The sequence below is a fragment of the Stegostoma tigrinum genome, chromosome 7 (assembly GCF_030684315.1).
Source record: "Stegostoma tigrinum isolate sSteTig4 chromosome 7, sSteTig4.hap1, whole genome shotgun sequence".
Lineage (NCBI taxonomy): Eukaryota > Metazoa > Chordata > Chondrichthyes > Orectolobiformes > Stegostomatidae > Stegostoma > Stegostoma tigrinum.
The window spans coordinates 107,619,435-107,639,725 of record NC_081360.1 but is presented as its reverse complement, the minus strand read 5'-3'; the positions used below and the strand labels follow the sequence as shown (position 1 = coordinate 107,639,725).

Sequence of the window (20,291 nt, the reverse complement as noted above, 5' to 3'; positions counted from 1 at the left end):
GTCCACCTGCCCAGCTTCTGCTTCAGTTTTGTGATACGCTCCTCCCAAGTCTTAGTGCACGCCCCAGCTCCACCGAACCAAACACCCAGCACCTTCAGGTAGTCTGTCCTGATGGTGAAGGGGATGAAGGAGCGGTCGTCCCAGTTTGCGAAGAACATGGCGACACTCTTACCCCTATTGACTTTGGCACCCGAGGCCAGTTCAAACTGGCCGCAGATGTCCAACAGCCTACTCACCAACCGACGATCGGTGCAGAAGATGGCGATGTCGTCCATGTACAGGGAGGTCTTGACCTGAAGGCCTCTGCTGCCTGGGATAGTCACGCCCTTCAGGCTCACATCCTTCCTCATGGATGTGGCGAAGGGCTCCATAGCCCTGCCTGACTCCAGATCTGACGGGAAAACTGTCCGATTCCCACACGTTGATCGAGACTGCGCTAACGATGTTGGTGTAGAGCAGCCGGATCCAATTGCGGATGCCCTCCCCAAACCCCAATTTGGAGAGGACGTCCCTCAAATAAGCATGAGAGACCCTGTCAAAGGCCTTCTCTGGTTCAGGCTGACGAGGCAGGTGTCCACCCTCCTGTCCTGCACGTAGGCGATCGTATCCCTGATGAGCGCAAGGCTCTCAGCGATCTTCCTACCCGGCACAGCACAGGTTTGGTCAGGGTGAATCACTGACTCCAGGACGGACCAGACCTGGTTGGCTATGGCCTTGGCCAGGATTTTGTAGTCCACATTCAATAATGAAATGGGACGCCAATTCTTAATTTCTTCCCTCTCCCCCCTTCCTCTTGTAAATGAGGGTGATGATGCCCCTCCTCATGGACCTGCACATTTCCCCTGCCCAAAGCTCACTATCGTACACCTCCAGCAGGTCCTGGCCGACCAGGTCCCACAGAGCGGAATACAGCTCGACCGGTAAGCCATCGCTCCCCGGAGTCTTATTCCTCTCAAAGGACTTGAGGGCTCTGGTCAGCTCATCCAGGGATATCGGCCGGTCCAGCCACTCCCTCGTGCCGTCGTCCAAGACCTCCGTGACAGACGACAGGAACGACTCAGAGGCTGTGCTGTCCGTGGGCTTCGTGTCGTACAGTCCGGCATAGAAGGATCTGCTGATCCTCAAAATGTCAGGCTGAGATGACGTCACCGAGCCATCGTCGTCCTTCAGCCGGCTAAGCACAGAGCTCTCTTTGTGCACCTTCTGAAAGAAGAAACGCAAGCACGTCTCGTCCTGCTCCACGGAGTGGACCCTGGACCAGAAGATTATCCTGGATGCCTCCGTGGCGGAGAGCGAGGCTTGCTGGCCCCTCACCTTGGGGCTGTCCTCCGTGGCATCGACCCCCATCGACTGCAGAAGGAGCAGGTTCTGCACCCTTTTCTGGAGTTGCGACAGCTTTCCCTGCCTCGCTCTCGCCTTCCGAACACCCTTGAGGTCAAAGAGCCTCTTGATGTTATCCTTCACTGTCTCCCACCAGTCGCCCGGAGACTCAAAGAGGGGTTTCACGGTTCTCCAACCGGCGTATTCCCTCTTAAGCTCCTTGACGTTCTCTGGAGTCAACAGAGTCGTGTTGAGCTTCCACATTCCCTTGCCGGCCAGCTGGTTGTCCTGTAAGTGACAGTCGGCCAGCAGGAGGCAGTGGTCAGAGAAGAACACCGGCTCGACGCCGGTGGACCTGACCGAGAACGCCCGTGACACAAACAGGAAGTCTATCCTTGAGCGGATAGACCTGTCTGGCCGCAACCAGGTGTACCTCTGCTGCGCTCCGTCTGCAGGGGTGCTGAAGACGTCGAGCAGCTTGGTGTCCTTCACCGTGCCCATCAGGAATCTGGACGTGACGTCCAGTTGACTCCCCCCACCCGCTGTCCCCACGCCGGATCTTCCATCTGCATCGATGACGCAGTTGAAATCTCCGCCTGGGATGACTGGCCTGGACGTAGCCAGCAGGGGTGGAAGCCGCTGCAGAACAGCCAACCGCTCACTCCGTACCGCTGGGGCGTACATGTTGATCAGCCTCAGGGGAGCGTTCCTGTAGGTGACGTCAGCCACTAGGGGGCAGCCCCCCCACCTCCTGAACTTGAGAGATGGTGAAGTTGCGCCCCCGCAGCAGAATAGCCAGGCCCGAGGAGCGACAGTCGTTACCCCCCGAACAGATCGAAGGCCCACAGGTCCGGGCGCCCGACCATTTCCCGTACCTGCTGAGGTACGGTATCCCGCACTCCTGCAGAAACAGGAGGTCTGCCCTGACGGTGGTCAGGTAGGCCAAAGTGGACACATCTTGCGGTGGACTTGATGCTGCACACATTAACGCTCGCAACTCATACCCCCATTGTGGGCAGTCACCACAGCACCCTCCCTGAGTCCAAGGTCCAGCCCCTCCATCTGTCCCTTCATTCCCATTGCCCGGGCGAACTGCTGGACGCTCTCCGGGCTCAGGAAACCGTCAGTGCTGCCTTCCGGGTGGCATCCCCCCGTTGGGGGTACGGAGGCAGGAGAGTCTGGCTCTGGGTCAGGCTGGGGGCACGCTGTTTCCTGCTTCCCACCTGAAGGTTCTGGGGTGCCCTCCAGTGTCCCAGCGGCACGTGGCTGGGTGTCAGAGGGAGCCTCAGGACGCCTCCCGTCACCTGGAAGCGGGGTGCTGCTTTCCTTCTCCCTTGAGATCTTTAGCTTCTGCTTTGGCCGGGCCTCTTCCGAATCCCCCTCATCAGAGGAGCTCTTATAGCCCTTCTGTAGCTGCCTCTTCCCGCCTGATGGTTGCGGTGCCGGGGCCCACCAGCGTGCCTTCTTCCTTGCCTTCCGGACCGTCGACCACTCACCTGGGTCACCTGTCGCCTCCTCCATCGACTCTGGGTTGTCGGCAGGGAGCGGAGCCTGCAGGGGCGCTTTGCTGGCCTCGGGTCCGTCCTGCGGGGCTGGGCCCTCCTGCACAACATGGCCCTCCTGCACACTAGGGGGGTCCTCTCCTCCGGAGGGGCTTGCCCCGCATTGCACCTGCCGGCGACCTGGGCGTAGATGGTCCCCCGCTGCGGGCATGCCCTGTAGAGGTGGCCCACTTCCCTGCAAAGCTTGCAGGTTTTTTCTTTTGGACAATCCTTTGCAAGGTGTCCCTCCTCCCTGCAGATGGTGGCTTTGCAGTCGGCCGCCACGTGACCTGACCTACCACAGGCATGGCAGACTTTAGGTTGCCCTGCATAGGTCAGGTAGCCCTTGCTCCTGCCGATCGCAAAACTGGATGGTGGGTGTATGATCCCGTCCGCGCCCATCCTCAGCGTCACCCTGACCTGCCTCTTACTGGCCCAAATCCCGAAGGGGTCCATGATGTTGGTTAGGTCCCCTTCCACCTTCACGTACCTTCTGAGGAAGGTCAGGACATCAGCTGCTGGCACCACACAGCTCCTCTGCACCAGCATCACGAACAGCGGGACAGTGGTCAGTACAGAGAGGGAGCCCTCACCTCCTTTCTCCTTGAAAATCTCCAGATGTTGAGGTTAGGGATAGATGTTTGATTAATTTCGGTCAAGTCAGCATAAGGAGCGGGGGGAGTGTTGGCTATTCTAAAAGGCGTTAAGATGGGATGGGATCTATCCCAGGTTACTGAGGGAAGTGAGAGGGGAAATAGTTGGGGCCTTAACAGATATCTTTGCAGCATCCTTGAGCATAGTTGAGGTCCCGGAGGACTACAGAATTGCTAATGTTGTTCCCTTGTTTAAGAAGGGTAGCAAGGATAATCCAGGTAATTATAGACTGGTGAGCCTGATGTCAGTGGTAGGGAAGCTACTGGAGAAGATACTGAGGGATTGGATCAATTTACATTTGGAAGAAAATGGGCTTATTAGTGATAGGCAGTACGATTTTGTGCAGGGAAGGTTGTGTCTTACCAATTTGATAGAATTCTTTGAGGAAATGACAATGTTGATAGATGAGGGAAAGGCTGTAGATGTTATACCAATGACTTCAGTAAGGCATTTGATAAGGTTCCCCATGTTAGGCTGATGGAGAAAGTTAAGTCGCATGGGGTCCAGGGTGTACTAGCTAGATGGATAAAAAAACTGGCTGGACAACAGGATACAGAGAGTTGTAGTAGAAGGGAGTTTCTCAAAATGGAGAACTGTGACTAGTGGTGTTTCACAGGGATCCGTGTTGGGACCACTGTTGTTTGTGAATTACACTGATGTATGGACTCTCTAATTTCAAATAATACTGATCTTGTTAACGTTGATCTTGCCTTGAGCATGTGCTGTGCAGTGTAACCTGTATGCCTCACTCTGTCCAAGTATTTTTCACCCTTAGATCTGTATGTCCTTGCTTACTACAATCTGCCTGTACTGCTTGCAAACAGAGCTTTTTACTCTACTTAGGTACACATGACAATAAATCAAATCAAATCAATCAACCTAACCGTAATCCTCCCCCTCTCTCCCTATTTATTCAGAACTCTCTGCCCAACCCCCTTTTCTGATGAAGGGTCTAGGCCTGAAACATCAGCTTTTGTGCCCCTAAGATGCTGCTTGGCCTGCTGTGTTCATCCAGCTCCACACTTTGTTAACCAGTGGAAATAGTGTATCTCGATCCACCCTGTCTTTTCCTCTTATGCTGTGTCCAATCCAAAATCAAAGCCATTCCAATGTTTGTCGCAGAACCTCAGTAAGGAGATGGTGCTCATGTACCCACTCACTCAGAAACTGACTTGGTCATTTTTGTATCAGAAATAACAGGAACTGGAGATGCTGGAGAATCCGAGATAAGAAGGTGTAGAGCTGGATGAACGCAGCAGGCCAAACAGCATCTTAGGAGTTGCTGCTTGGCCTGCTGTGTTCATCCAGCTCTACACCTTGTTATCTCTGGTCATTTTTGATTCCTTTTGTAAAGTGAATTAGGAAATTGGCCTTGCAGTAAACAACTGGAAAACTAAGGTCCAACCAAAAATCTCTCACCTTTCCTCATTTGATGAAGCTGAACAGCTGAACGTTTGAAATGTGAATTATAATCTATACATGGGGATCCTCCATCTAATGAAGACAATCATAGATGAGAGCATTTATCACGATATACAATGTGCCGGGTCAACCTTCATTTGACTGAGAGAATATTTGATGAGCAGGATTTCAAACCCCACCCTAACACTCAGGGCTACAATAATCCATACAACTAATACTTGGTTTCGAAACCTGAACAACCTACAGCACACAGCGGAGAAGTAACTGTCCAAAGTTTATGAAGAAGGTTTTAAGTAACTTGCCTTCTTAAGATTCGAGAACGTTGCACCTTTAAATGCCGGGCAACGGTCTGCGCACGCGTGGTACGGCCGTTATAGCGCGTGCGCACTAGGCGCCGCCCTCTTTGCTCTGAAGATGGTGAGTTGCCTGTGGATCTTGTACCTGGGCCTGGGCCGCAATCCGCCTCCATCCGGACTCACCGGGAACCATCGGCGGCCTTACCTTTCCCGGGGGGCCCCCCTCTCACCTCCCATCGATCAGGCAGCCGGTTATGGAGCCGAGGGGTCTGGGTACGGGGAGGATCTGGGGCCTAGCGTTGTCTCCGGGGCTGTGCTTTGATCCGTGGTGTTTATGTTTCAGGCCAAGCGGACCAAGAAGGTGGGCATCGTAGGCAAGTATGGAACCCGGTACGGAGCGTCCCTTCGCAAAATGGTCAAGAAGATCGAGATCAGCCAACACGCCAAGTACACCTGCTCGTTCTGCGGCAAGGTCCGGGGCAGGGGTTGGGGAAGGGTGTCCGGGGTGGGGCGGAGAGAGAGACAGACGCGGGGTTGGGGGGGGGGGCGTGGTGTGACGGGAGAGACTTGGGGTGGGGGCGTGGGTGGGAGTCCTGGGGTGGGGGGGGGGGGTGTGACGGGAGAGACGTGGTTGTCCGGGGTGGTGGGGGTGTCTGGGGGGGCGGTGGTGGGGGGTAAATGGATAGACGTGGGGTATGCCTCTGGTAGTGCAAGGGATGTGTGTAAGCAATGTGGTTCAGTGCCACACAGGGACAGACCTGCCCCCCAACCCCCTTCTCTCCCCCCCCCCCCCCCCCAACCAGTACTGTACCCAGGTGATATATAATGACAGACACTGCTCTCTCTTCACCCCCTCCCCAATTGCCACCAGTTCTGTACCCCAACATAATACGGTCTCAGACCTGCCCTTGCCAGTGCTGTACACCGATGGTATACACAGACAGGCCTGTGCCCCACCTGTACAATACTGCAGTTTTACTGTTTCTTTTCCTGTTCCTAGCACTGACACCTGTGATACCCACTGTTAAAATGCCACAGATGTGTCCCCACCAGCACTGTATTCTGTAAGCTGGATAGGCTGGAACTTCCTACCTGAACCTTAGGAGGTGCAGAACTCACCATAAGAGGTTTATAAAATTGAAGGGATAGATAAGATGAACAACAAGAGTCTTTTACGCAGACTGGAGGAGTTCAAAAGGTGGACGGTGGGGGGCATTGTTTTAGGATGAAATATGAAAGTTCTTAAAAGTTAGTTAGGGACAGCCTTTTTACATAGTCATTCATATGTGGAATGACCTGCTAGAGAATGTGGTGGATGCAGGTACAATTAGAATATTTTAAAAGACGTTGGGTTAAGTACATGAATTGGGAGAGTTTGGAGGGATATGGACCAAATCTAGGCAAGTGGGACTAGTTTAGGTTGGGAACATGGCGTGGACTAGTTGAAACGAAGGGCCTGTGAGCTTGCCTGCATGATTTTCCAGTTCTGATTGACTTGTCTTGCTTTTTCAGACTAAGATGAAGAGGAGAGCTGTAGGCATCTGGCATTGTGGATCCTGCATGAAAACAGTAGCCGGAGGGGCTTGGGCCTACAAGTAAGTGAACAGTTCTTACTGGGGCAGGAGGAGCAAGTTGGAAAGTGGAGCACAGTGTCTGTTGATTGAGATAGGACTTAGGTGATGGCCTAGTGGTATTATCTCTACAGTATTGATCCACTGTCCTGGGTAATATTCTGAGGATCTGGCTTCAAATCCTACTGTGGGAAATGGTAAAATCTGAATTTAATAAAGATCCAGAATTGAGAACAATGGCCAAGAATCCATCGTTATAAAAATACATCTGATTTACTAATGTCCTTTAGCTAAGGAAACCGCTATCCTTACCTGATCTGGCCTACACGTGACTCCAGACCTACAGCAATGTGGTTGGCTTTTTACTGTCTAGTTAACTGGCGCTGAACAATGCTTGCCCAGCCAGTGACATCTGCATCTTGTGATTGGATAACAGAAATTCAGCTAGTCGTCTTGAATTATTGTACTTTTTGGGGTTAGGAACACCCTCAGTTCTATTAGGGACACGTTGAGCAGGGAATTCAGAGTAATCAGCATGGAAACAGGCCCTTTTCCGCAACTAGTTCCAATTGCCTGCATTTGGTCCATTTCCCTCCAAACCCTTCCAATCCATGTATCTATCTGAGATAACAGTGTGGAGCTGGATGAATGCAGCAGGCCAAGCAGCATCTTAGGAGCACAAAAGCTGACGTTTTGGGCATAGACCCTTCATCAGAAAAGGTGGGTTGGGGAGAGGGAGCTGGAATAAATAGGGAGAGAGGGGGAGGTGGACTGAAGGTGGAGAGGAGATAGGTCTGTCTGGGGAGGATGGACAGGTCAAGGGGTTGGGACGAGGTTAGTGGGTAGGAAATGGAGGTGTGGCTTAAGGCGGGAGGAGGGTTAGGGAGGCGGGATGAGCTGGGCTGGTTTTGGGATGCAGTTGGAGGGGGGAAGCAGGTAGATTTTGGAGGTTGTGAAATCCACATTGATACCATTGGGCTGCAGGGTTCCCAAGCAGAACGAGTTGCTGTTCCTGCAACCTATGGGTGGCATCATTTTGGCACTGCAGGAGGCCTAGGATGGACATGTCATCTTAAGGAATGGGAGGTGGAGTTAAAATGGTTTGCATCTGGGAGGTGCAGTTGTTTATTGCGAACCGAGCGGACGTGTTCTGCATAGCAGTCCCCAAGCCTCTGCTTGGTTTCCCCAATGTAGAGGAAGCTACAACGGGTACAGTGGATGCAGTATATCAGATTGACAGAAGTGCAGGTGAACATCTGCTTGATATGGAAAGTCGTCTTGGGGTCTGGGATGGAGGTGAGGGAGATGATGTGGGGGTAAGTGTAGCACATCCTGCGGTTGCAGGGGAAAGTGCCGGGTGTCGGGGAGTGTGGAGTGAAGAAGGGAGTCCCAGAGAGAGTGGTCTCTCTGGAAGGTAGACAGGGTGGGGATGCAAAAATGTCTTTGGTGATGGGTTTGGATTGTAGATGTGGGAAGTGTTGTAGGACGATGCGTTGTATCCGGAGGTTGGTGGGGTGGTATGTGAGGACGAGGGGATTCTCTTTTGGCAGTTATTGCGGGGACGGGGTGTGAGGGATGAGTTGCGGGTTATTGCGGGGACGGGTATCTCATGTACCTATCCAAATTTTTTTAAATGTTGCTATTATGCCTGCCTCAACTACTTTCTTGTCACCCCGTTCTTTGTGTACACCACTTTGCATGAAGAGGTTGCCCCTCGGGTCCTCCTTAAATCATTCCCCTCTCACCTTAAACTTTTTCAATTTCCCGTTCCTGGGGAGAAAGATCTGTGCCCCTCATGATTTAATTGCCTCAATACGGTCATCCCTTATTCTCCTATGTTCCAAGGAATAAAGTCCTTTCTTGGCCAACCTCTCCCTTTTATTCAGGCCCACTAGTCCTGGTGACTTCCTCCGTAAATCTGCTTTACACACTTCCAGTTTAGCCATGTCTTTCCTATAACAGGCTTGCCAAAACTGAACACAATACCCCAAGTGTGGCCTCAGCAATAACTGATACAACTGTAACACAGCTTCCCAACTCCATATTCACTGCCTTGGCCAATAAAGGCCAACATGCTGTCACCACTGTCTACCTGATCCCTCTAATTTTAAGGTCCCAGCACCAATCCCTATGGCACACCACTAGCTAGCCACAGGCCTCCAGTCTGAGAAAGAGCCTTCAACCATCACCCTCTGCTTCCCACCATCAAGCCAATTTTGAATCTATTAGCTACCTCTCCCTGTATCCTGTGCATCTTAACTTTCATGACTAGACTGCTGTGCAGGACCTTGTCAAAGGCCTTACTAAAGTCCATACGGACAACATCCACTGCCCTACCCTCCTTCATCCTCTTGATTACCTCCTTGAAAAAAATCAAAGATTTGTTAAACGTGACTTCCTGTGCACAAATCCATGCTGACGATCCCTAATCAAACCTTCACTATCTAAATGATCAGAGATGTAGATAGAATAGACAGCCAGAGACACACTTGCCTATGGTGGAGGTAGCTATTATGAGGGAGCATAGTTTTAAAGTGAGTGGAGGTATCTATAGGGGAGACGTCAGAGGTAGGTTCTTTACTCTGATTGGGACGTGGAATGCATTGCCGGAGAGGCTCGTGGAGTCGGCCTCATTAGGCACACTTAAGCGCCTATTAGATAAGCATATGAATGATAATATAAGGTTGGGCTGTAGGTCAGATAAACCTTACGATTAGAGTAAAAGTTCGACACAGCATTGCGGGGCAAAGGCCCGTACTGTGCTGTACTGTTCTATGTTCAAAGGGTGGTTGATCCTGTCCCTTGGTATCCTCTTCAATAACGTGCCTACCACTGATGTCAGGCTCACAGGCCTGTAGTTCCCTGGCTTGTCTTTGCTACCTTTCTTAAACGATAGAATAGCAGTCTTTGCAACTTCACCAGTGGCTAAAGGTGAAGCAAAAATCTCTGCAAGGGCCTCTGTAATTTCTTCACTAAACTCCCACAATGTCAGAGGATGGACTTTTTCTTAATTCATTCACCGGATGAGGGGGTTGCTGGCCAGGTAGCATTTTATTGCCCATCCCAAATTGCTGCATTGCTGTGGGTCTGGAGTCACATGAAGGCCAGACAGGTAAGGATGGCAGTTTCCTTCCCTTAAGGACATTAGTGAACCAGATGGATTTTTCAACAGCTGACAATGGATTTGTGGTCGTCATTAGATTGTTAATTCCAGATATTTTATTGAATTCAAATTCCACCATCTGCCATGGTGGGATTCAAACCCAGGTCCCCAGAACGTTAGAGATAACACGGTGTAGAGCTGGATGAACAAAGCAGGCTAAGCAGCATCAGAGGAGCGGGAAAGCTGATTTTTTGGGTCGAGACCCTTCAGAAATGGGGGAGAGGGAGAGGATTCTGAAATAAATCGGGAGAGGGGAAGGCAGATAGATGAAAATAGGAGATTATAGGTGGCGAGGCGACTGACTGGTCAAAGAGGCAGGCTTGGACTGTAGGTGGGGAGTTAGGGAGGAGATAGGTTGGTCCAGGGAGGGCGAACAATCAAGGAGGCGGGGTGAGAATAGTGGGTATGAGATGGGGGTGGGACTTGAGGTGGGAGGAATGGCTAGGGTGGTGGGGACAAGCTGGGCTGGTTTTGGGATGCCCTTGGGGGAGGGGAGATTTTGAACTCAGTGCTAAGGGCATAGAACGCCCTGCCTGCCAATGTAGTTAACTCGGCCACATTAGGGGCATTTAAACTGTCCTTGGATAAGCATATGGATAATGATGGGATAGTGTAGGGGATAGGCTTAGATTAGTTCACAGGTCGGCGCAACATTGAGGGCCGAAGGGTCTGTTCGGAACTGTATTGTTCTATGAAGCTTGTGCAGTTCACGTTGATACCCTTGGGCTGCAAGGTTTCCAAGTGAAATGAGATGCTTTTCCTGCGTCCAGCTCTGCACTGTTATCTCAGCTTCTCCAGAAACAGCAGTTCCTACTATCTCACCCCAGAACATTATTTGTATCTCTGTATTAACAGTCCACTGATAATACCACTGGGCCATTGCCTCCCTGGCAGATTTATACAATGTAATCTAAGGCTGCAGACACCTCCTGTCTGGTAATATGTATGTGGTTTCTCTTATTTCTTTAGCATCTATGATTCTCTTGTCAGTAAACACTGAGGATACATATTCATTAATAATCTCTCCGTCTCCTGTGGCTTAACACACAGATGGCCATGCTGATCTTCAATGGGACCTACTGTCTCTCTAAACACCCTTTTTAACAAAACTATTGAATCTCTTGAGATTGTCTTAACCTTATCTGCCAGATCCATTTCATGCTCTCTCTTCTGATTTTCCTAAAGTGTGCTCTGATGCTTCTTTATAGTCATCTAGGACCCTGAGCCCGATAGGCCAACATTGGGTTTAAACTACTACTTTTTCCTGTCCAGAGCCTCGATATTCCTTGTCTGCCAGGGATCCCTAAACCTGCCAGCTTTCCCCTTATCCCTCGCAGGGATGTACTGACCCTGCACTGTGGATATCACACTTTTTAAAAGCCTGATATTTGCCACTCACTCCTTTTCCTTCACATAGACTCACCAAATCAATTACTGCTAGGTCCTGCCTAATGGCCCCAATATTGGCCCTACTTCAGCACCTTAACCTGGGGACCCGTCTTATCTTTTCCGTCTCTTTCCATAATTGTTAAAACATGTAAGGGTCACTGGACCCAAAGTGCTCTCTGACTGACACTTCAGTCACTTGCCCAACCTCATTTCCTAAGACGAGGTCCATTGTTGCACCCTCCTGAGTAGGATCCTCTACATGTTGATTAGGAAATGCTCTTGGACACGTTTGACAAATTCCACCACGTCCATGCCTTTTACACTCTGGGTGGCCTAGTCAATAAAGGGGGAAATTAAAATCTCAAGCCAGTACTACTATGTTATTTCTACAGGTATCTGCAGTCACCACACATCTGCTCCTGTAGTGGCTGCTGGCTATTAGGGGGCCTATTATACAGTTCCAACAATGTGACCATCCTTTTTTTTCTTGAGTTCTAACCATATGGCCTGATATGATGGCTACTGAAGAATACCCTGTCTAAGCACTGTTGTTATGTCGTTCCTTATGAAAAGGACAACTCCTGCTGCTCACTTGTATTTCTGTCGTGTCTGTCGCTTCTGTATCCTGGAACATTGAGCCGCCAGCCCTGCCCTTCTTTCAGTTCCTGTTATGGTTATTATTTCCCAGTCCCCAGAGCCAATCCATACTCATGAGCTCATCTTAGCAGTTGGGTCTCGTGTGTTGAAATAAATGCACTTAAAACCTGAAGTCTTTTCCCTTCTTTTACTATGCCCTGGCTAACCTGAATAGTAAACTTTACTGTGGAATTACTTGCTTTGGAATTCAACTCTGTGACCTGCGCATCTATATTTTGAAATGCTCACTCACTGGAATAGGATGTCACTAGCTAGGCTGGTATTTATTTCCCATCCCTAATTGCTCAGATTTGGCTTTGTCATATGGAGGCCAGACCAGGTAAGGAGGGCAGATTTCTTGCCCTAAAGGATATTAGTGAACCACATATCTTCATAATCATAAATGGTTTTGTTGTCACTGTTGGATTTTGAATTTTAGATTTTTATTCAATTCAAATTCCACCATATCTGGGTCTTCAGGAATATACTATCAGGCTCTGGATTACTTTTTTATTACATTACCTCCATAGCCATCCCCCTCCTTATTTGGCTGGACCAGTTCGATTCCTTCCCACAAGTTTATCATGGGGGATTGAGTGATCGTAGGCTACAGAATGACAAGGGCAATGGTTAAATTATCTTTCATTGGAGATGGTTATTGTCTGGCACTTGTGTGTCTCCAAGATTGCTCAGCACTTGTGAACCCAAACCTGGATATTACCTTGGTCTATGGAATATTGAATGTGTTTTAGGTAGGGATTGATACATTCTTGATTAGTAAGAGGATTAAAGGTTACTAGGAAAAGGCAGGATAAATTGATCGGCCATTATCAAATGGCAGAGCAGACTCTGAGCCAAATGGCTTAATTCTGCTCTTGTATCTTATGGTCAGTCTGTGGACTCCAAGCATAATTGAGTCTTTCTGAAGAAAGTACAAGAACAAAGAAAAGAACAAAGAAAATTACAGCACAGGAACAGGCCCTTTGGCCCTCCAAGCCTGTGCTGACTGAGATCCTCTGCCTAAACCTGTCACCTATTTTCTAAGGGTCTGTATCCCTTTGCTCCCTGCCTATCCATGTACCTGTGATAATGGGAACTGCAGATGCTGGAGAATCCAAGATAATAAAATGTGACGCTGGATGATTGCAGCATCCCAGGAGCACAAAAGCTGACGTTTCGGGCCTAGACCCTTCATCAGATGAAGGGTCTAGGCCTGAAACGTCAGCTTTTGTGCTCCTGGGATGCTGCTGGGCCTGCTGTGTTCATCCAGCCTCACATTTTACTATCCATGTACTTGTCCAGATACATCTTAAAAGACACTATTGTGTCTGCATCAACCACCTCCACTGGCAATGTGTACCAGGCGCCTACCACCCTTTGCGTAAAGAATGTTCCATGCATATCTCCCATAAACTTTCCTCCTCTCACTCTGATCTCATGACCTCTAGTAATTGAGTCCCCCTCTCTGGGAGAAAGCTTTTTGCTATCCACCCTGTCTATACCCCTCATGATTTTGTATACCTCAATCAGGTTCCCCCCTGCCCCCGCCACCTTAATCTCCGTCTTCCTAATGAAAATAATTCTAATCTACTCAACCTCTCTTCATAGCTAGCACCCTCCATACCAGGCAACATCCTGGTGAACCTCCTCTGCACCCTCTCCAAAGCATCCACATCCTTTTGGTAATGTGGCGACCAGAACTGTACACAGTACTCCAAATGTGGTCGAACCAAAGTCCTATTCAACTGCAACATGACCTGCCAACTCTTGTACTCAATACCCCACCCAATGAAGGAAAGCATGCCATATCCCTCCTTGACCACCCTATTGATCTGTGTTGTCACCTTCAGGGAACAATGGACCTGAACACCCAGATCTCTCTGTTCATCAATTTTCCCCAGGTCTTTTCCATTTACTGTATAGTTTGATCATGAATTAGATCTTCCAAAATGCATCACCTCACATTTGCCTGGATTGAACTCCATCTGCCACTTATCTGCCCAACTCCACTCTATCTATGTTCTGCTGCATTCTCTGACAGTCCCCTTCACTATCTGCTACTCCACCAATCTTAGTGTCATCTGCAAACTTGCTAATATGACCACCTATACCTTCTTCCAAATCATTTACATATATCACAAACAACAGTGGTCCCAGCACAGATCCCTGTCTTCAATTTGAGAAACCCTCTTCCACTACTACTGTCTCCTGTTGCCTAGCCAGTTTTTTATCCATTTAGCTAGCACACCCTGGACCCCATGTGACTTCACTTTCTCCATCAGCCTGCCATGGGGAACCTTATCAAACACCTTAGTGAAGTCCATGTATGTGATATCTACAGCCTTTCCCTCCTCAATCAACTTTTTCACAATCTCAAAGAATTCTATTAAGTTGGTAAGACATGACCTTGCCTGCACAAAACCATGTTGTCATCACTAAGTCCATTTTCTTCCAAATGGGAATAGATCCTATCCCTCAGTATCTTTTCCAGCAGCTTCCCTACCACTGACGTCAGGCTCACCGGGTCGATAATTACCTGGATTACCCTTCTACCCTTAAACAAGGGGACAACATTATCAATTCTCCAGTCCTCCGGGACCTCACCCGTGTTTAAGGATCCTGCAAAGATATCTGTTAAGGCCCCGGCTATTTCCCCTCTCGCTTCCCTCAATAACCTGGGGACTTCTCCACCCTAATGCCTTTTAGGATACCCAACACTTCCTCCCTCCTGCTGACTTGACCTAGAGTATTCAAGTAAATGAAGCTTTCCCCTTGAATTGATGTTCCTGTGACATTTTTTAACAACTGGAGTTCTCTGCTACCGAATCACTGAGCCTAAATGAATTTGAAGATCATGAAGAGTATTATAAAAAGTCAGCTGTTCCTTTATATCAACTGTATCGGCACTGTTTGTTGTGATATATTGGCTTATCCTGTTTTGTTTAGCCAAGTGTGACTTAGCTGTTTGTGAGATAACCCTGGCAGATTTGCTCTGACGGACTGTTTTTCCTCTCTTCCTTCTCCTAGTACCACCTCAGCTGTTACAGTGAAATCTGCAATTCGTCGTCTGCGGGAGTTGAAGGATCAGTGAACAGTGGCTGGGGAGGTGGATCCTTTTTAGAGGTGCATGTGTCAGCAGACTTAATAATAAAAGTTTAAGTAAAGACACCATTGTTTGTTAGTCTGTTATTTGCTAACAAGACCTGTCAATGACCGGTGGCTATGTTTTGTCTATTAATTGTTGTACTTTGAAGTTTTGGCACAGAGATCTCAGGAGACTGAACTCCTTTTTACTGATGAAAGGTAAAACATTTTGATTGAGTTGAGGAAAAGACCCATGCTGTTTTAAGAGTAGCAACAAATAATTACTTCTAAATTGATTCCTACACTAAATTTCCACTTTTGTTCTCCGTTAAAGATGTCTTGCTGCAAGTGCATCTATTTTGTTAATATGAAATTTTGAAGTTTTTTCTGGTGGTATTTAGAAATCTAAATCTTTGGCTTTTGGCTTTAGTTTAAACTTTTAACTCTTAAATGCCACTAATACTTTAAATCCCAAAGTCATCTTGTATTAAGGAAATCATTATTTTCAGTTTCCATAAATTGTTCCTGTTCTGAAAATGTTCACACTTCTTCAAATATTCTCATACCTTTTCCTTCCCTAAATCTGTGGCTAATCAACTTTAGCACAATCGTAGTTGCTGGAACGTGATACTTGATCAATGTACTGTCCAAGCCAAACTATGTTAGAATGTTGTAAATTCGTAGGCTTCTACTTAAATTGTGGAATTTAATTGTGGAGCACAGAGCAAGTTCTTCTGCCCGTTGTGCTTATGCCGGCTGTTTGGATGAGTTGTCTGATTAGTGTCCTTTTCCCACTCTTCAGACCTTAATCCAATTCCCTTTGGATTAAAGTAGAAAATGTTGGAGAAGCTCAACAGGTCTGGCAGCATCTGGAGAAACAACGTTAATGTTTTTCAGTCCCAAGATATTTCCTTTTGGAAATGGAGAGAGAAGTGACTAAAGGATGAGCAAGTCAGACACCCCTTTCTGAATTTTAAAAAAAATGTTGGTAGTCTGAAACAAACACATTGCTAGAAAACTAAAGCAGCATTTATGGTCTCTGGGGTAAATGAGGATAAACTCATCAAAACCATTCATAAATATTCATAGCCTTCCCTGCTGCACTCAATAGCCCTAGCTCCTTGGCTATCTCCACGTGGCTAGAATATTCCTGCCAGTCTTTTGGTAGTCTGGGGCTTTCCTTAGTTTAGCACCCCAGCCCATCAGTGACTCAAACCAGTGTTGCATGAATCTTCATAAATCTCTGCCTTTTGTAGAGGAGGGGGGAGGTGATGTGGTGTAATTATTGCTGGACTATTAGAGTGACAGGTTTGAATCCCACCACAGTAGATAATGGAATTTGAATTCAATTAAAAATACCTGGAATTAAGAATCTAATAATGACCGTGAATCCATTGTCGGAAACACCCATCTGGTTCACTAATCTCCTTTAGGCAAGGAAACTGCTATCCTTACCTAGTCTGGACTACGTGACTCCAGGCCGACAGCAATCTGATCTGTCCTCTGGGCAATAAATGCTGCCTAGTGAGTGACACCCTCATCCACTTCATGGTTTTAAAAAAAGTCCCCATGTGCCACTGCTTAAAAACCATAATGTTCTCCTCAGAAGACAGACACCGAATGCATCTTTCACCCTCCTTGTGTGCACACACACTACTTCTGTCTCTCACGTGCACACTCTTCTTGCGCATGTGTGCATACACTCCTTGTCTCGCTTGCTTATCCTCCCCCACTTGTGCGTGAACATTTTCTCTGTACGTTTTAATCAATTAAAACTTTCTAACTGATTTAACAGCATCTTAGGTTTGTCTAGTACATCCTTAGCAGTGCTGTGATCTTCTACTCTTAAATTCTGTGTCTGATACTACCTCTCTCACTAACACCTGAAGAAGAGGCAGGATTGCGAAAGCTTGTGTTTTCAAATAAACCTGTTGATTATAACCTGGTGTTGTGTGATTTCTGACGTCTGGTGCAGCCCTGTACAAATATTTTGAGTTCCCTGATTGAACCTGTTGCTTAACCACTCACTGGTGGAAACAAGTTATCTCATGTTGGCATTAATTCTTCTGGCAGTTGTCTGTGGTTGTTGGTGCTTCCAACAGTAGTACTAGGCTCTCCCCCACCTCTGGAGATGCCCTCTATCAAATTTCCTCCTAGCATTCTGTTTAAGTGAAACAATTCCAATCTTTCTATATGAATCAAATTCCTCATTCTTTGAAATCTTCTCATGACTTTTTTTGTTAATCCCTCCTTTTCCTCTTAAACCTTTCCTACTGTCATACACTTTCATGCATTGTCTCTCTCTCACAACCACACGCTCATGTTCTATAGAACAGAAAAGTACAGCACAGTACAGGCCCTTCAGACCACGATGTTGTGCCGTGGAATAATCCTAGTCCAAAAATAAAATAACCTAACCTACATTCTCCTCAATTCACTGCTGTCCATGTGCATGTCCAGCAGTTGCTTAAATGTCACTAATGACTCCGCTTCCATGACTACCACTGGTAAACTATTCCAAGCACACTCAACTCTCTAGGTGAAGAACATCCCTCTGACGTCTCCTCTATACCTTCCTCCTAACACCTTAAAACTATGACCCCCCCTCGTGTCAGTCAATCCTGCCCTGGGAAAAGTCTCTGGCTATTGACTCTATCCATGCCTCTCGGTATCTTGTACACCTCGATCAGGTCACCCCTTCCGCCTTCTCTCCAGTGAGAAAAGTTTGAGCTCAGTCAACCTCTCCTTGTAAGACAAGCCCTCCAGTCCAGGCAGCATCCTGGTAAACCTCCTTTGCACCCTCTCCAAAGCCTCCACGTCTTTCCTATAATAGGGCGACCAGAACTGGAGACAATGTTCCAAGTGTGGTCTCACCAGGGTTTTGCAGCATAACCTTGTGGCTCTTAAACTCGATCCCCCTATTAATGAAAGCCAAAACACCATATGCTTTCTTAACAACCTTATCCACCTGGCTGGCAACTTTGAGGGAGCTATGCACTTGAACACCAAAATCCCGCTGTTCCTCCACACTGCCGAGAATCCTGCCTTTAATCCTATATTCAGCATGTAAGTTCGACCTTCCAAAATGCATCACTTTGCATTTATCCAGGTTGAACTCCATCTGCCATTTCTCAGCCCAGTTCTGCATTCTGTCAATGTCTCGCTGAAGCCTGCAATAGCCCTCGATACTATCAATGGCACCTCCAACCTTTGTGTCATTAGCAAACACACTGACCCACCCCTCAACCTCCTCATCCAAGTATAAAAACTACAAAGAGCAGAGCCCTGCGGGACACCACTCAGCACTGACCTCCAGGCAGAATACTTACCATTGACAGCTACTCTCTGCCTCCTGTCAGCCAACCAATTCTGAATCCAGACAGCTAAATCACCCTGTATCCCATACCTCCTGACTTTATGAATGAGCCTGCCATGGGGAACCTTATCAAATGCCTTGCTGAAATCTAAGTACACTAGGCACTGAGCCTGACACTGTGGCAAAGAAGGGAAGGGGGCAGAATAGAAAAGTACTCGTGGTAGGGGACTCAATAGTTAGGGGAATTGACAGGAGATTTTGTGGTCAGGATCGGGATTCCCGGAAGGTATGTTGCCTCCCTGGTGCCAGGGTCCAGGACGTCTCCGATCGGGTGTATAAGGTTCTAAAAGGGGAGGGCGAACAGCCAGAAATCATGTTACATATTGGCACAAATGATATGGCCAGAAATAGGATTGAGGATATAAAAAGCGATTTCAGGGAGTTAGGATGGAAGCTGCAGAGCAGGACAAACAGAGTAGTGTTCTCTGGTTTACTACCAGTGCCACGAGATAGCGAGGCGAGGAACAGGGAGCGGGCGCAGCTGAACACGTGGCTACGCAGCTGGTGTAGGAGGGAGGGCTTCAGATATGTAGATAATTGGGATGCCTTCTGGGGAAGGTGGGACCTGTACAAGAAGGACGGGTTGCATCTGAACTGGAAGGGGACCAATGTCCTGGGTGGAAGGTTTGCTCGAGTAGTTCGAGAGGGTTTAAACTAGTATGGCAGGGGGGTGGGAACCTGAGCTGTATACCAGAGGGGAGAGTTGATGCAGGTGAGGCAGTAGCAAGAGGTAGACCAGCTAGTGGGAAGGATTTTCCTGGGAAGGAACCAAGGGATCGGTTAAAGTGTGTTTGCTTTAATGCAAGGAGTATCAGGAATAAAAGTGATGAACTTAGAGCATGGATCAGTACCTGGTGCTATGATGTTGTGGCCATAACAGAGACATGGGTTTCTCATGGGCAGGAATGGTTGCTGGATCTTCCAGGGTTCAGAACATTTAAAAAGAATAGGGAGGGGGGGAAAAGAGGAGGGGGTGTAGCACTACTAATCAGAGAGGGTATCACAGCTACAGAAGCTTCCATTGTCGAGGAAGATCTGCCTACTGAGTCAGTATGGGTGGAAATTAGGAACAGCAAGGGAGCAGTCACCTCGTTAGGGGTTTACTACAGGCCCCCCAATAGCAGCAGGGAGATTGAAGAAAGCATAGGTCGACAGATTTTGGAAAGGTGTGCATGCAGTAGGGTTGTTGTAATGGGTGACTTTAACTTTCCTAATATTGATTGGAACCTCCTTCGAGCAGAAGATTTGAATGGAGCTGATTTTGTAAGGTGTGTTCAGGAGGGTTTCCTAACGCAGTACGTTGACAGGCCGACGAAGGGAGAGGCCATTCTAGACTTGGTGCTCGGAAACAAGCCGGGGCAGGTATCAGACCTTGTGGTGGGAGAGCATTTTGGTGATAGTGACCAGAACTGCCTCACATTCTACATAGCTATGGAGAAGGAGAGGATTAGGCAAAATGGGAGGATATTTAATTGGGGAAGAGGAAACTATGACGCGATTAGACATGAGTTAGGAAGCATGGACTGGGAGCAATTGTTCCATGGTAAGGGAACTATAGACATGTGGAGACTGTTTAAGGAACAGTTGTTGCGAGTGATGAGTAAATATGTCCCTCTGAGACAGGCAAGAAGGGGTAAGATAAAGGAACCTTGGATGACGAGAGCGGTGGAGCTTCTTGTGAAAAGGAAGAAGGTAGCTTACATAAGGTGGAGGAAGCTAGGGTCAAGTTCAGCTAGAGAGGATTACACGCAGGCAAGGAAGGAGCTCAAAAATGGTCTGAGGAGAGCCAGGAAGGGGCACGAGAAAGGCTTGGCAGAAGGAATCAGGGAAAACACAAAG

The 20,291-nt window shown here is 48.1% G+C and overlaps 1 protein-coding gene across 1 annotated transcript; it reads left to right on the top strand.

Moving 5' to 3' along the window:
* Window positions 1-5,286: 5,286 nt before the first annotated feature.
* On the top strand, window positions 5,287-15,160 carry rpl37a (ribosomal protein L37a). The gene is made up of 4 exons (XM_048535298.1): window positions 5,287-5,354; window positions 5,577-5,705; window positions 6,746-6,828; window positions 15,020-15,160. The coding sequence occupies exons 1-4, from the start codon at window positions 5,352-5,354 to the stop codon at window positions 15,081-15,083; spliced, it is 279 nt and encodes a 92-aa protein (XP_048391255.1). The 5' UTR covers window positions 5,287-5,351; the 3' UTR covers window positions 15,084-15,160.
* The last annotated feature ends 5,131 nt before the right edge of the window (window positions 15,161-20,291 follow it).

Coding starts and splice junctions, on each gene's coding strand:
- rpl37a (XM_048535298.1), top strand. Junction 5,706..6,745: donor CCTGCTCGTTCTGCGGCAAG/GTCCGGGGCAGG, acceptor TTGCTTTTTCAG/ACTAAGATGAAGAGGAGAGC. Junction 6,829..15,019: donor GGAGGGGCTTGGGCCTACAA/GTAAGTGAACAG, acceptor TCCTTCTCCTAG/TACCACCTCAGCTGTTACAG.